Source organism: Sitophilus oryzae, unplaced genomic scaffold, assembly GCF_002938485.1.
Source record: "Sitophilus oryzae breed Bouriz unplaced genomic scaffold, Soryzae_2.0 scaffold_1744_pilon_pilon, whole genome shotgun sequence".
Lineage (NCBI taxonomy): Eukaryota > Metazoa > Arthropoda > Insecta > Coleoptera > Curculionidae > Sitophilus > Sitophilus oryzae.
Window position 1 is genome coordinate 1,807,227 of NW_022146440.1, and position 16,498 is coordinate 1,823,724.

The following is a 16,498-nucleotide window of genomic DNA, read 5'->3' on the forward strand; positions in this document are numbered from 1 at the left end:
ATAAATGTTTATTGCTTGGAATTTCCTAAAGTGTCCTGAAACAGCTCTTGTTAGACAAAAAAAAAGGTTCGAAGGGTTCGGTTTTTGGCCGGTATTGGGGCAATAAATTTAATGGGTTTTTCCCTAAAATGTACCTTTGAAGCGGCCGGTGACCGCTTTCGGAATTAACGTTATTGAGAAATATTTTAATATAGGAATTCCCCTAAGATTAATTCAAACAACTGAAAATTGACCGCTAACAGAAGTGACCGCTTTTTAGAAGTGGCCGAAATGGGAAGTTTTACTGTATTATACACAATAATTAATTATTTCTAGTAAGACTTATGTTTAGAATTATACGTAAATTTATTCAATTAAATGACTTGGAAATGTTCTTAAAACCATTACTTCTTTTTTTAGAAACGGTGGGAAATTTTATGGGGAAATTATTCCAAGAAGTTATATTTAAACACCATTCTTTACGTATATTAAGATGTTTCACAATTTGCGGTAGGAAATTTATCCATATAATCAACTTTTTTATCTATAATAATATTTCTAATTTTGCCACCACTGACAAAGCAACAGATCGAGACTCTATAGAAATGGTTAAACATTTTTTAAAATGTACTATTAACAACGAATCTCTTCGAATTTCTTTTGTTTATTAGTAGATCACTGCTAACAAGTTGGTCTCCGTTGGAATAACGCCAGCTGTGTTAACAAAAAATAACTATTTTATTTTTTAGATTTTCCTACAATGCAAGTAGCGAAATACCCATAGGACTTTTTTGAAGAAACAGTTCTCTTGTTTTAACTCAGACTTGTAGAGTATGTCCCCGGATTTTCTTTACAAGAGGAAAAACATTTTTATTATTGCCATTTTGAGAAAAATGCATTTTCCATAGAAAAAATCCATTTTCTAAAACGGTTAATCCCGTTTATACTTTTCCAAATTTTCATACCGTTTTAGAGAAAATTAAGTAAACATGAAAATGTGGTTGAATTTTTCTTAAAGTGGCGTCCTAGAAAAGGCGTTCTAAAAATCAAAGGCGTTTCTATGGTAATATCAATTCGATTTCATTCTTTGATAGATGATTATTATTAATTTTAATTAACGTAATATTATGTGCTGCTGTTAAAGTATCACATTTTCCGATAACCATCATCGCCCTATCCGTAGCATTGAACTAAATAAATTTTGTGCTTCTTTAACATTTTAAAATAACGGGATTTACCATTTTAGAACAAGCAAAAATTTTTGAGCAGAACGCATTTTTCTCAAAATGTCTATTATAAAAAAAAATCCTCTTGTAGGTATATCTTTATTTTTCCTATAATATGCATTGCAATTATTGGTCTATACGAAGTACCTACTAGCTTTTTTCCTGGACTATTTTTATAACCATAATAAAATAGCTTATTTTAAAAATAGCAAGGTGTATATTTAATCAGGGTAGTGGTTACGAAAATAGTAATACTTGATGAGCGTGAACTGATAAAACACGTAATCTGGTTAAGCGTAATAAATTTTCGGTTATGATGTTACCTGTGATGTTACACCCCGAATTTTTACTCATCATTTTATTCCGGATACGAGCGATCGCCTCGTGCATTTCATAATTACGAACAAGCAGTTTGAAAATTAGAAAATCGTGATAGTGCAGATATACCGGGTGCGTCTCAAAAGTGGCTCACCCCTAACTTTTTAATTTTTTCAGATAAAAAAACGGGATATGGTATGTTAGTATATGACATAAGAGGCAAATCTATAATTCACAGAAATATTATTATATAAGAATTATCATAACTCCTAGCATACCGGGAGAGGTAGTTCTTCTCATGTAACTTTTTTAATATAACAGCAACGATCCATATTGATTTTTTTTCTTTTAAATAAAATAAAGTTGGTATGAAATTACAACAAAATCAGATATGATTCAAATTAAGTCTTTTAACTATTTTTCGACAATTCACAATTAAATTGTTCTTTAAAATGTTCTAAAAATGCATGTATAAAACTATATAAATATTATGTACTACTATTTTATTGATCATATTAAAGAATAAATTTAATTCAAAATACAAAATTGCAGAGCATAGATAAATATCTACTTATTCTCAATAAAGAACCGTAAATCTAGTCCACCACAGATCACTTTTCTATCCACTGCTTAGTTATTTTTATTTGGGGCAAGGTATGTATACAGGGTGTCCCAGGCTGAGCGTGCATTAGAAGTTTCTAGAGAACCACAATATCTAGATCGGAGATTTTTTGCACATTACTGTTTCACAACGAGATCTATCGATTAAAAATATTTTCAATATGGCGGCACTTCCGGAAATACCGGATGTTGACAGCAACTTTCTTATTTTAAATAGGTACCCCCATTTTTTATTACATACTTAAGTTTTCTTTAAAATTTTATGAATTTTGATATTAAACACTCTATACCTAACGTTAACCGTTTTTGAGGAAAAAAATATTTAAAATTTTTCGAGAAAAAAAACTCTCTGACAAAAAAAATCTGTATAGCCTAAACGACAAATTTAGTGATTATCACAGCTACTGTGATATAAAGAGAGTGGCTATCTATTTCAAAAATTAAATTGTTCGAATGTCATATAATATTGACTGTAGCTGTCATGGAATTGAGCGATTAAAAAATTATCATAAATAATTGTTTTCAAATGGAAACCCACATTTTTTATTCCACTAGAGAAAAGATTTTTTAATTCGTTACTTTTTGATTATACATGTTCCTATACCTAAAATAAATCGTTTTTAAGTTATTTAAGATTTAGTTTTATAGCGTAATTTTTTCTTGATTTTATCTAGCTTCCGTTGACATTAAGTGTCAAAGCATCAGACAATTTATATCCTTCTGTTAAAAAACTAATTATTTGAATTTTGTATATTATAAATACTGCTGGTAAAACTTTAGTAAAAGTATATTGATAAAAATATATCTCGTATTTTAGTGATAGCTACTGGCAATATGACATGACCAGATATAGTTTTACATCGTGTGACGCTTAAAGTCATAAGCTACTGGTTAAAAAAAATATACTCTTTAAAATTAAATCTTAAATAACTTAAAAACGATTTATTTTAGGTATAAGAACATGTATAATCAAAAAGTAACGAATTAAAAAACCTTTTCACAAGTCAAATAAAAAAAGTGGGTTTCCATTTGAAAAGAATGATTTATGGTAACTTTTTAATCGTTCAATTCCATGAAAGCTAAAGTCAATATTATATGACATTCGAACAATTTAATTTTTGAAATAGATAGCCACATATCTTCGCTTTATGCCACAGTGACCGTGGTAATCACTAAATTTGTCGTTTAGGCTATACAGATTTTTTTGACAAGTAGTTTTTTCATTTAAAAATTTTAAATATTTTTTTTTCTCAAAAACGGTTAATGTTAGGTATAGAGTGTTTGATATCAAAATTCATAAAATTTTACAGAGAATTGAAGTATGTAGTAAAAAATGGGGGTACCCATTTAAAATAAGAAAGTTGCTGTCAACTTCCGGTATTTCCGGAAATGCCGCCATATTGAAAATATTTTTAATCGATAGATCTCGTTGTGAAACATTAATTTGCAAAAAATCTCCGATCTAGATGTTACAGTTCTCTAGAAACTTCTAATGCACGCTCAGCCTTGGACACCCTGTATACATCTAAATACATAATATGTATACTATCTCCCCCATCAAAAAAAACTTACAGAAAAATATTAAAAAAAACTTGCAAATACATTAAAGCAGTAAAGTGTTTTCGTATTTTACTTTACTTACATTATTTCTTGCTCCGACTTCCGACCCCAGGTCTATCATACGATCCAGTAAAGATGTTCTGTTGTCCTTGACTGCATACATCAACGGAGTCATTCCAGTAAGCTGAACAGATAAAAAATTACTCAAAATCATACATCTATCTATACATTTATATTATGTTGTTAACCATATTTCAGAAGGTTACTGAATGATATATAATTAAAAAAAAATAATTTTCAAAATATTCAATTGAAGAAATAACAGCGTCACAGTTTCCCCTGAAATGACAGTTGACGATAATTTTGAGGAGGTCTAACCCTCGTATATTAGAAATTGGCATAAGAATTTGTCAAAAAATTGTCTAAATAAAAAAGAATAAAAACAAAATTTCCAAACATGTTGAATTTTGTGTTTTTTGATAAGTTTTATGTCAAATGTTAGTAAATGACGTCTAGGGCTTGACCTCGCCAAAATTATTATCGATTGTGATACCCCAGCCGTCTTTGATGCCGTTTCCTTTCGATCATATACGGTATAGTCTTTGAAAATGAGTGCTGGTACTTCCGCCATTATAGGTGGGCACACACGAAAGTCATTCCAATCCGCCGATCTGATATGCGATACGAGAGGATAGATATTTCATTGTCCACTAACGTAAATATCAAATCTCACTTTTTTTGAACGGAATTGATCTGTGAAGAGACAAATCGATTAGTTAGTTGCAAACTCTCCCAAATTTTGAAGTGACTGAACCGCGGGTTAGATATTTTATACTCCTATACAATCTCGCCAGGTACAAAACGTCGATACAAAACCCTCAATAAGCGGCCTCTACAGTTCTAGAGCACTAAGGTGCTGGTAAATCGGATTAATCCGTGAGAGAAAATCTGCGAAAAATACCACTCGTGTGTGCCCCGCTAAAATGAGATATATCTTAAATTATTAACAGAAATGATCTTTTAAGGTAAACTTTAAGCACAACATATTAATAGCTATGCCAGACTTCTTACCAAATCCGCTACTCCTGCTAATGGTGTAGTAGTAGCGTCTTCCCCTGTATTAGCTATGGCCTTTTCCATAGATTTCATAATTTGATCGACAGGAGCCCATTCCCCCTTTTGGCACAGTGTCAGGATCCTTTGGGCAGCATCCCTGATGTTCGCTCCGGCAGATTGAGGCTTGGCACCGGCCGCCTCATCACCTTCCGGATTACTTGCTGTCTCATCTTTATCCTTTTCTTTGGAATCCTTCGAGGTGTCTAAAAAAAGGTTGCTTTAAATTAGGTTTCAGTAGTTAATTCATTTTAGATCAAATTGCCAGATTAACTAGTGGTAGACAAGAGCTGTAAAGTTCTGGATAGAGATCAAGTATATCAGAAACAGGTTTTTAATATTTAAATTGACTACATTTAATGTTTTATGGATATTTAAAGATGTCGTATATGTTCATAATTTATAATATGCATTATATAAATATAATTAGAGCAAAGTATCGGTGTCCAAATGGCATAGAGATGACGATCGACATTTCCCATATAATTTTACATACAGAATGACAGCGATCTTCATTTTCAAGCCACTTCTGACGCCGTTTTTTTCTAATCCTACGATATTTGGAGATATGTTGTTAACATATCATACAGGGTGGCCCATCGAAAACGTTCCGCAAATCATAACAGCCAGAGTAATTTTTTTTTCAGAAAATCCAAAAACACGTCGATTTTGTTTGCGAGGGGGAGAACTTTTGTCCCAAAAATGATTGCAAAATCTACAACCCTCTAAGTGGGGGTGGCATCCCCCAATTTTTTTCAAATGGGAAGGGGGGTCAAGTGATACCGCAATGAAAAGGGCTTTCTATTCTCTATACTTTCCCGCTTCGTTTTTGAAAATCGGTCGAGTCATTGAGAAAATATGAAGGATTGAAATTTGGAAAGCTTATTTAAACATTTATCAGAGTAAATGATAAGGATAAATTCCTTCGTCCAATTTGCTGTTTATTCTTATTATTTCTAGATGTTTATACGCATTTTTTCACTTGCCACAAGGTTGGACGATCAGGTGGGGTAGTTGCTAGATAGCTGTTCTGTGACTTGTGCGTTGAAGTTCTTCTCAATATTGTTAAACTTTTTAACAATTATGATGTACTCACATGCAGAAAAGGTGGAAATAAGTTCTACCCGTACAAAATTCAGTTAGTACAAGAACTCAACGAAGACGATTTTGACCGTCGCTTGCAATTTTGCGAAACTATGAGTGAACGAGTGGCGAATGATAATAATTTCCTAATTAATGTGTGTTTTTCGGATGAGTGTACTTTTTTTTTGAACGGTGTATTTAATCGGCACAACTGTCGGTACTGGGCTGAGGACAATCCCAGGATTTTTCACGAGGTGCACACACAAAACCCTCAGAAATTGAACGTATGGGCTGGTATTTTTGGAAATTCTATTTTAGGTCCTTTTTTTCTTCCTAGAAATCTAACAGGTGATATGTACTTGGATTTACTGGAAAAAACCATCGACCCAGCCCTAACTGACATCATAGAGAACAATCCTGGATACGTTGAAGCCGAACTAATATTTCAACAAGACGGTGCACCTCCACATCACTCTCAAAATGTGCGTAATTATTTAAATAATAACTTTCCCGGTCGGTGGATTGGACGAAGGGGTGCAATTGAGTGGCCTCTCCGGTTACCCGACATGACTCCTTTTTTTCAAATGTGGACAAAAGGTAAAAAAAGGTTGTGGATAAAAAGTAAAGTGTATAGCACTAGTAACCTAACCCGCCTCATTAGAAGACCTGCGAAGACGAATTATTGATGTTGGTCGCGAAGTGACCCCGCAAGTTCTTCAGATTGTTCGAGAACGGTTTGAAAATAATTTGTATTACTGTATGGAGGTTGACGGGCAACATTTTAAGCATTTGCTTCATTAATAAGGTAAGTTTTTTTTGCAAAAAGTTGACAAAATGACTCGATTTTTAAAAACGAAGCGGGGAAATATAGAAAATAGAAAGCCCTTTTCATTGCGGCGCCACTCGACTCCCTTTCCCATTTGGAAAAAGTTGGGGGATGACACCCCCGCTTAGAGGCTTAAAGATTTTGCAATCATTTTTGCGTCAAAAGTTGTCCCCCTCAAAAACAAAATGGACGTGTTTTTGGATTTTTTGAAAAAAAATATACCCTGGCCGTTATGCCTTGCGGAACGTTTTCGATGGGCCACCCTGTATTATAGTGAACACGTCAAAATTTACCAGACGAGTGCTATGAAAAATATTTAAGTAATTTAATTTAAAACTTAAATGAACATGTTCAAGCTCCTATAAACTTTACTTCTCTTGTTAAGTTGTAAGTTATTCGTTCTGTTTGTAGAGTTTTGTATGTGGTAGTATTGAAACATATTATATGTATGTAGGTACCTGCTGTTTTAAATTATTCAAAATTATCATAATGTTTTGTATTTTAGTTAAAGTTATTAGTAATTGTTAGAATTATTTAGTTAGGTAATACAATTATTCTATTAAAATTCATACTTTCAAAGTTCTTAAAGTATTTATTGATTATAAAAAAAATACTATCATACTTAGTATCCTTGAAAAGTATCTAGTGCCTATTTCTGATCAATAATTTAAATAAATAAAACAAAAGCCATTTAGTTACTCCACTCAACAACGCAACGGCTGGACCGATTTTGATGATCTTTTGAATAACTTTTAAAATATTGAAAGAATTCAGAAAAATTATACAGAAACTTTTTTTTCTAATTGAATAAATCAAATTTGGATCTCCGCAATATTCTGCAATTGACAACTTATAGCACAGATAATATTAGTATGTTATATGTTCTTACAGTTTATTTGTAATATTTAAAGTCCACTGCAAATTAGTGACATACTAGACATTATAGAATAGAAATTCAACGGACAATAGTGGGAAAATAACATCTTCTAGAAAGATATATACCTAGAAAGTACCTACTTGAATGGGAATGTAGACAAAAATATACAGAACAAAGAACAACTGTCAAATTGATTGGTCTTAATTCATTCCGGATCATTAGGTCAATCAGTCATCTGTACCTCAATCAGTCATCTGAACCATGAGATTTACAAAAAACTCTCACTTCATTTCACTATTATAATTAGGCGGTACAAAGTTAGCAGGGTGAGCTAGTTTTACATAAAAAGACGTATTTTCTAAATATTTTTATACAAAATCTAAAAAATTGCAAAAAATAGAAGTTCTGTATTTTTATCGTTGCTTTTATATTTTAATATTAATAGTATAATAGGTATGTATGATTTGAGAAATCTTGTTACATGAGATTAACAATAGAATTGGAGTTACATATATTTTCATTTTGCTCTATACTGATTTTCAATGTTATCACCAAATATTTTATCACCGTAACAACTAGCGTATTTGTTATTAGTAATTTAAAATTTAAGAAAAGAAAATTGTTTAAAGCAAACGAAAATTGTTTAATAGAAAACCGGATAGTGGAAAATCATTGTAAATCTTAAAATTTGGAAAAATAAAAAAAATACATTTATTAATTTTCTTAAAATTTGGGTTTAATCTAAATGATAAATGAAAATAATTTCCATTGTCACCTATGCCTCTGCATGGTCTAGAGTACCATGGCTATATTTCATTATGAAAATTTATGAGAAAATTGGTATTGACGTTTTTGTGTTTGCTGCTACTCCAACGACGTTATCTATTATTGGATCACCCTTTATATTAACTTCTTAAAAAAATATTTGTGAACAATTGATGTAATAATGTGGTATTACGCTCTTTGCTTGATTAATTGATTTTTTTGATTATTTTTAAATTGAAACTGACATGTTTATTGTGAATTTGGTTCACCCTGTATAAATAAATATATTTTTATGGAAACGACAAATCGAAAAAAATATATGAGGAATTCACTAGCCCAGTATTAGAATTTACAAAACATGTTGATCTATTGCACAAATATCTAAAACAGGCTGAATTCAATAATCCCCAGACTATAATTATTAGGTTAACTACAATTATTATTGTGCTAAGCTATAATTGTTATTTTATCGCACTCAAAGACATAAAATGCAATATGTTGCAAAAATAATATAACTCAAAAAGAATGAATTCGCCACAGATGGATATAAAAATATTATCATATTTTTTCATGTCGTTTTTGAACAGCAGAAAAAAGATAAATAAAGTTAGACTTGTTTTCTAACTTTTCACATTCAAGGATTTTTCTACAAAATGTGGCATTCAATTGGAAGTTAAAAAAAAGAAAAAAAAAGTTAGAAAACAATCTTAAGTTTATCATAAAATTTATACCAGGTGCGTCTCAAAAGTGGCTCTTTTTATATTTTCAGATAAAAAACGAGATTTGGTATGTTAGTATATGACATAAATTAGGATTGATTGACGTATTCAATTGTTTTTGGTCACTTCCTGTTTCACCAGAAATGACTACAACATTTGATTTTTAAATGACACTCTAGGTCATTTTTTACTTTATTCGATAGAAAATGACACTCTGAATCGAATGACATATCATATGTCAATTTTTGACATATTCGCCCAAAAACAAATTTTCTTTTAAATTTCAGTCTAGAGTGCTATGGCTGTGTTAAAAACACTGATTTTTAATCAAGGAGCCTTGGAAAAATAGATTTGGTCGTGTAATGTTTTTACTGTCTTGTCCCGGCCGCCAGCTGGTTAAAAGAAGCCCAAATCGTATTTTTAATGATATCTCAATTTTTTCAAATAGAACAAGGGTGGTTCATTAGCGTATTTAGAAAAGGCATTTTTTTACGAATAATTTGGTACCACACACTTGGTATTTCGAGTCAAATTGTCGTTATGAACTTCATGTTGCAATTTCAAATAAACCATATGCGAAAATGTCAAAAGTTGTATGTCATTCTATACAGAGTGTCATTTTCTATCGAATAAAGTAAAAAATACCAAGGGTGCCATTTAAAAATCAAAAGTTGTAGACAGTTCCGGTGAAACCGGAAGTGACCGATAACAATTGAATATGTCAATCAATCCTATTTATATCATAACATACCAAATCTCGTTGTTTTATCTGAAAAAATAAAAAAGTTATAGGGGGTGAGACGCACTTTTGAGACGCACCCGGTATATTACAAAAATAATATAATTCAAAAATTCTCAATTCATCATAGATGGACATAAAAATCTAATCATATTATTTTTTTGTTTCGTTTTTGAACTGCAGGATTACCAACTTTTAAAAGTTCTAGGATAAAAAACTTCCATTCAAGAGAAAGATTTTTTTTATAAAATGTGGCATTCAACTGGAAGTTTAATATCATCTAAACTTAAATTTATGCTAAAACTACAAAATATTTTTTATTTTAACAAATTAGATTTTTTTTGTATTCAAAACAAAGTGAATAAATAATCGTCAAATAGTAAAAGTTCGTTTTGAATTGTATTTTTATTGAAACCTACGTGTCGTTATTTATTTTGTTTTTATTTCATGTTGTATACTTCTGTAAAATTTGATTTGTTTGTGATGCTTGGCTTTGGGTGATTTGATCTGATTATAAAATACTACCATAACTTTAACTCACATTTGTTCGTCTGTTTCAAACGGTATAAAATATGCAACCACTTACTAGACTTGTTATTCCCATTGCCGTCGTCTCCTTTAGGGGGGCCTTTAGCCCCACCTTTCTTACCACCAGCTTGCGACATCTTTTTCAATATATTTTTTTTAGTTCTGTTATTTATTTACATTATTTCTAGTCGTTAACGAAACGCTTTAGATGAACGTTGTACTTTTCAGTACTTTTCAATTTAACCGTTTTTAGAAATAACAGAAATAACATTGAGGCACACTTAAGAAGGACTTCTGCACTGGAAAGCATTGCGAAAAGTTCATTTTAAAATTTCGCGACTTTAGTTTGACAAACTTTGATGAAAAGAACTAGGTAAGAAACCGTCGGTATGTAACAAATCCCGGTTTTGTTCTGGCGCGGCTCTGGCATGTACGTTGGGGAGAAAAGCTGGCACGGGACAAATATTGCAGAAATCTCGGCCAATGGCGGTTAAATATTCATCCCCTCTTCCTTCAGTTGCCTTAATCGGTCGGAATTTGAATTTGGCCCCGATTTTACCCCTCCGCGTCTTCGGGAAAACTATAAGGGTTGCGTGCCGTGCTACTTCTTGGAAGAAGAGCACAAGTTGGAAATGTAACGCTCAAATTTTTGTCAAACTTTTAAAAAATAAAACTATAGAGAAATTCCGAAATTAAATATATACAGGGTAATGTTTCAATGTGGTAGACAATGATTCAGTATTTAAACTAAAAGAATTTCGGACTTCCATTGTCCTTATTTTTTTTTATTTGATTAACGCAATGTTCCGGTCAGTGATCCAAATGTTGTGATAATCGAAAAATAAATAAAGACAATGGAAGCCCAAAATTCTGTTAGTTACATACAGGGTGTTTCAAAATAAATATACTATCTCTTGTGGTGAGATTCCTCACGTAAAGATAAGATTTATTTTTTATATCAATATAGGTCCGATTCTGCTTTGTTTCGTAGCTGCAAGAGGTTAAAGTCTTTTTAGGGTTCCGTACCCAAAGGGTAAAAACGGGAACCCTATTACCACAGATTAGGTAGCCTATAAGTATACAGATAAAATAAATCTCGTCCCTAATTCGTGGTACGAAAATTGTTTTTTATGACGATGAGCAAACGAGTAAATTTTCTTGTGCGCAAAAATAAACTCCCGTTTAAACAGCGTAATAACTGGGCCGGTCACAAGACCGGTCAGGCGCTATGCACAATTTTAGAGGCCATAGGTGGGCGTGCTTGTGCGCAAACTAGTAACCTAATTAGTGCGCGACTCCAAAAATTGAAACCACGAAAAACAATGCTTTTGACGATAAGTTTATAATCTGTATGATCTGTGCTATTACTAACTTCACTGTCCGTCCGTCCGTCCGTCTGTCACAAAGGTCTATCTTATGAACCGTTATTGTTGAAATTTTTACAGATAATGTATCTATGTTGCCGCTATAAGAACAAACACTAAAAACAGAATTAAATAAATGTTTATAAATAAAAAAGTACTTTCACTAAATATTATCTTTTAAGTAAGAATTTTACATAGAATCTTTCAAGTCCTCGGTGGCCGCGTGGTTAAAGCGTTAGGACTTTACGCTGCTATGACGTTGGAGCCGTAGTAAGGCAGGTTCGAATCCTAGTCAACGCGACTTTTTTTTAATCGTTTTTTTTACATATTTATTTTTACTTTTTACATATTTATTATTAATTAATACAATTTTTAGTAATATGTTTCTTCATTTTTTTTTAAATTATACTTATACGCGCATTCAAAATTTCAGCTAAATCGGAATAAAAGTTTATATTAATATAGTGTCTAAATGAATGGTACGGAACCCTTCGTGCGGGAGTCCGACTCGCACTTGACCAATTTTTTTCGATTTATTATAATTTTCTTTCTAAGTGCTTCTAGAGATTCGAATGAAATTTTGTGTGTAAAAGTTACTATAAGTGCGATATATTTTAATGCTGAAAAGTAGTCGATATATTCACTAGGTACGTGGATAATATCGGTTATTACTGGAATATTTTTCGAAAAATAATTTGAGCCAGGGACTTTATTTTGTTGGCTAAATTGTGTAGACCGTTTAATGCCGATTAAAAGTTGTCTGTTATTATTTTGTCGATTTCAGTCTCCTTGACGCGATAAACGCAGATTAATTAATTTGCGTTATTCCAAATCTGATTGCAACCTTTAAAATTTTTAATGTCATTAACTGGCCAAAGTGTTTAATAAGTACTCATTGATTCCTCATCAAAAAACATGAAAAAAGGTCATATAAACATGGGTGCGGTAATGCATAGTTTTAAAGTTAACTTTTATGAATAGTTTTTTTTGTAATTATCTTGAATACCATTATTGTTTTTTGAATTTGCTGTAGGCAGCACTGAACATCAGTTATCATAATTTTAATTTTTATCAATTGTGATTAATAAAATTTCGTTTATCTCAACAAGGAGATCAAAATCGACAAAATATCAAGATACAACTTTTAATCGGCATTAAACGACCTACAGTATGACCCCGGAACAAGAGGAAAAACTTTTTTATTATTGACATTTTGAAATATGATAGTAGTTTGAGATATATGAATGCATTCTTCATAAAAAATTTTGCTTGTTCTAAAATGGTTAATCCCGTTTATACTTTTTTGTTTAAAAATTCAACCTTATTGGTTGTAAATCTTGGTGTTTTTTTAAATTTTCTTTAAATAGTATGGAAATTTGGAAAAGTAAACGGGATTAACCATTTTAGAACACAAGCAAACATTTTTATGAAGATGAAGAATGCATTTTTCTCGAAATGTCATTTTTTTGTCATTTTTTACTTATAAAGACAATCCGGAGACATACTGTATACAATAATTTTGATAACAAGGGAAAAAAAGTCAGTGGCGTACATGTTTTTTTAGAAAACTGTTTCAGTGATAATCGATGTGCTCGTCCACGGGGACTGTCAACACTTTTTAAGCATTAAAATATGTAGTACTTATACAGGTTGTTAAAAAAACATGTGCCATCTCTGGTGGGGACATTCCTCACGTAAAAATAAGATTTATTTTTCATATCAACCTAGGTCCGATTTAGCTTTTATTCGTAGCTACGGGGTGTTAAAGTCTTAATATTTTTTCGATTTATTCTAATTTTCTTCCAAGAAATTTTGAGGGTAAAAGTTACTATAAATGCGACATATTTTAAAGCTAAAAAAGTGTCGACATATTCACCAGGGACGTGCATATGGGTTATCATTGGAATATTTTTCTAAAAAATACATATACGCCACTGAGTTTCTTTTTCTCTTAATGCTGGCCGCATTTTCGTCGATGCGACTTGTGCGGCTCTGGCTAGTGTGCGCACCTTCATTGAAAGTAACACAAACAATATTTTTCTTCGGTCGATGCGGCAAGTGCCGCTCTGTTCAGTGTGCGCGTACCTTAAAAGTTGTCTCTTCATATTTTGTAGATTTCGGTCTCTTTAATGAGATAAACGCAATATTTTTAATTTGCCTTGATCCAACTCTAATAGCGACCTTTACAAAAATTAATATCATTAACTCACGACGTTTTAAATAAATACTCATTGATTCTTCATCAAAAAATATGAAAAAAAGTTCCTATAATAATATAATATCCTGTTAAAACATTTTAAAATTAGTTTTTTTTATAATTATCTTAAATACCATTATTTTTTAATTTGAAATTGCTGTATAATAATATAGTACTATTGACTAATAGTAATAATAACTAATATAGTCTGTGAAACGAATAACTTTGAATTTGACAGTTCCCGCGGGCTTTTCTAGTGTCAATTTTATTAGGTTAGCAACTTGCGACCATGCATTTTTCTTTGTTGTCTGATATTTAGAAATGTCAAAAGCTGATGACATTTTACTTTTGACAATTATGACATTTCGTGTTGATTTTTGCAAGAAGAGGAAGAACTTGTCACTTCTTTGATTATTTTCCTTTTCTATTTCACGAAAGTAAAAAGAGTTTCCTATCTGATTCGTTCAGGCACTCAATTTAAAGAATATCAGTAACTTTTTTGATAGAGGGATTTTATATTTGCCACGTTGGTAAAAAATAACGGTCAAGTTATTCATTTTATAGACTATAGTAATAATATTTAATAATAAATTAGGTAAAATATACAATTTCTTAATTTTATTTTAATTTTATTATTTGTGATTAATAAAAGTGGGTTGATCTCATCAAGGAGGCCGAATTGGACAAAATATCAAGACATAAGTTTTAATTGGCATTAAAAGGCCTACACAATTTTGAAATCAAAAGAGAAAAAGTCAGTGGCACACATATTTTTTTTTAAATATTCCAGTGATAATTCTGCACGTCATATGCACGTCCCTGGTGAATTTAGCGATACTTTTTTGTCATTAAAATATGTAGTACTTATAGTAACTTTTACCCTAAAAATTTCATTAGAAAATTATAATAAATCGAAAAATTATTAAGACTTTATTAATACCCTGTAGCTATAAAACAAATCAGAATTGGATCTATGTTGATATGAAAAATAAATCCTATTTTTACGTGAGAAATCTCCCCACGAGAGATGGAACATGTTTTTTGAAACACCCAGAAGAAACTTTCACCCTCAAAATTTTATTTGAATCACTAAAAGCACTGGGAAGAAAATTATAATAAACCGGAAAAAAAATTTAACCCCTTGTAGCTACGAAACAAAGCAGAATCTTGCCCAACACACGAGAGATGGCACATCTTTTATGAAATACCCTGTATTTGAAAAGCATTTAACAGCCGTTGACATAGTTTTAGACGTTAAGCCGTAGAGCAAAATAGCGTCTAAATCTATTCCTGGAAAGAAAACATTAGCGTAAGACTGAAGCCTTGATCGCATAAAGTCCTGCTTGACCAAAAGGCTGACCGGCCGGATGTAGCGTGCCGCATTCTTCGCACGCTCCTTCTTGCTATTGGTCAAGAATGTTGGGTCCGAGACTGCAATTTTATTTAATCAATATATAGAGGTTTTAACGAGAACAGCATGTGTAGTTTTAATCGTGATACCTCCTATTTAGTATCATAATTTGTCATAGTTGTTAATTTGGAGAGATACAAATTTTAAGAAAAATTTCTTCTGAGATATTTCCATTTGCAATCTTCATACCGGGTGCGTTGCAAAAGTGGCTCACCCCCTATAACTTTTTTATTTTTTCAGATAAAAAATCGAGATGGTAATATAAGTATATGACATAAATTAGAACTGATTGACGTATTCAATTGTTTTCGGTCACTTCCTGTTTCACCTGAAATGACTACAACTTTTGATTTTTATTTAGCACCCTCGGTATTTTATTACTTTATTCGATAGAAAATGACACTCTGAATAGAATGACATATCGTATTGACTTTTGACATTTTCGAATATGGCTTATTTGAAATTGCAACATGCGATTCATAACAACAACTTGACTCGAAATATCAAATGCTTGCTACCAAATTATTTGTAAAATGCTTTTTCCAAATATGCTAATGAGCCACCCTCGTTCCATTTGAAAAAAATGATATAAGATTAAAAACACGATTTGGGCATCTTTTAACCGCCCAGGACAAGACACTAAAAACATTAGACGATCAAATCTATTTTTCCAATGCTCCTTGATTAAAAATTGGTGTTTTTAACACAGACATGGCACAGCAGAAATTTAAGATACAATTTTGTTTTAAGCAGAAACGTGAAAATTTGTATTCAGACTGTCATTTTCTATCGAATAAAGTAAAAAAATACCTAGAGTGCCAATTAAAAATCAAAAGCTGTAGTCATTTCCGATGAAACAGAAAGTGATCGAAAAAAATTGAATACGTCAATCAACCCTAATTAATGGAGTACACTAACATACCAAATCCCGTTTTTTATATCTGAAAAAATAAAAAAGTTATAGGGGGTGAGCCACTTTTGAGACGCACCCGGTATATTCAACTTGACTTAATCAGTCTCGAACAGAGTAATCTGAGCAGTTTAATTGAGCAGTAATATTTTATGAATATGAATATACCGGGTGCGTCTCAAAAGCGGCTCACCCCTATAACTTTTTTATTTTTTTAGATAAAACAACGAGATTTGGTACGTTAGTATATGACATAAATTGG

At 31.6% G+C, this 16,498-nt stretch overlaps 2 protein-coding genes across 2 annotated transcripts in view; one reads left to right on the plus strand and one right to left on the minus strand.

Moving 5' to 3' along the window:
* Positions 1-10,707, minus strand: part of LOC115881858 (serine/threonine-protein phosphatase 6 regulatory ankyrin repeat subunit A) — a 71,047-nt gene extending 60,340 nt beyond the window's left edge. Inside the window, exons 1-3 of the mRNA XM_030899555.1 lie at positions 10,413-10,707; positions 4,776-5,023; positions 3,787-3,888 (exon numbers count right to left, since the gene is read on the minus strand). Coding sequence (XP_030755415.1) covers positions 3,787-3,888; positions 4,776-5,023; positions 10,413-10,491 — 429 coding nt within the window. The 5' untranslated portion in view covers positions 10,492-10,707. The remainder of the gene's footprint in view (positions 1-3,786; positions 3,889-4,775; positions 5,024-10,412) is intronic.
* The window catches only part of LOC115881864 (pancreatic triacylglycerol lipase-like), a 249,470-nt gene that overhangs the window by 118,288 nt on the left and 114,684 nt on the right, over positions 1-16,498 (plus strand). The window lies entirely within an intron of this gene.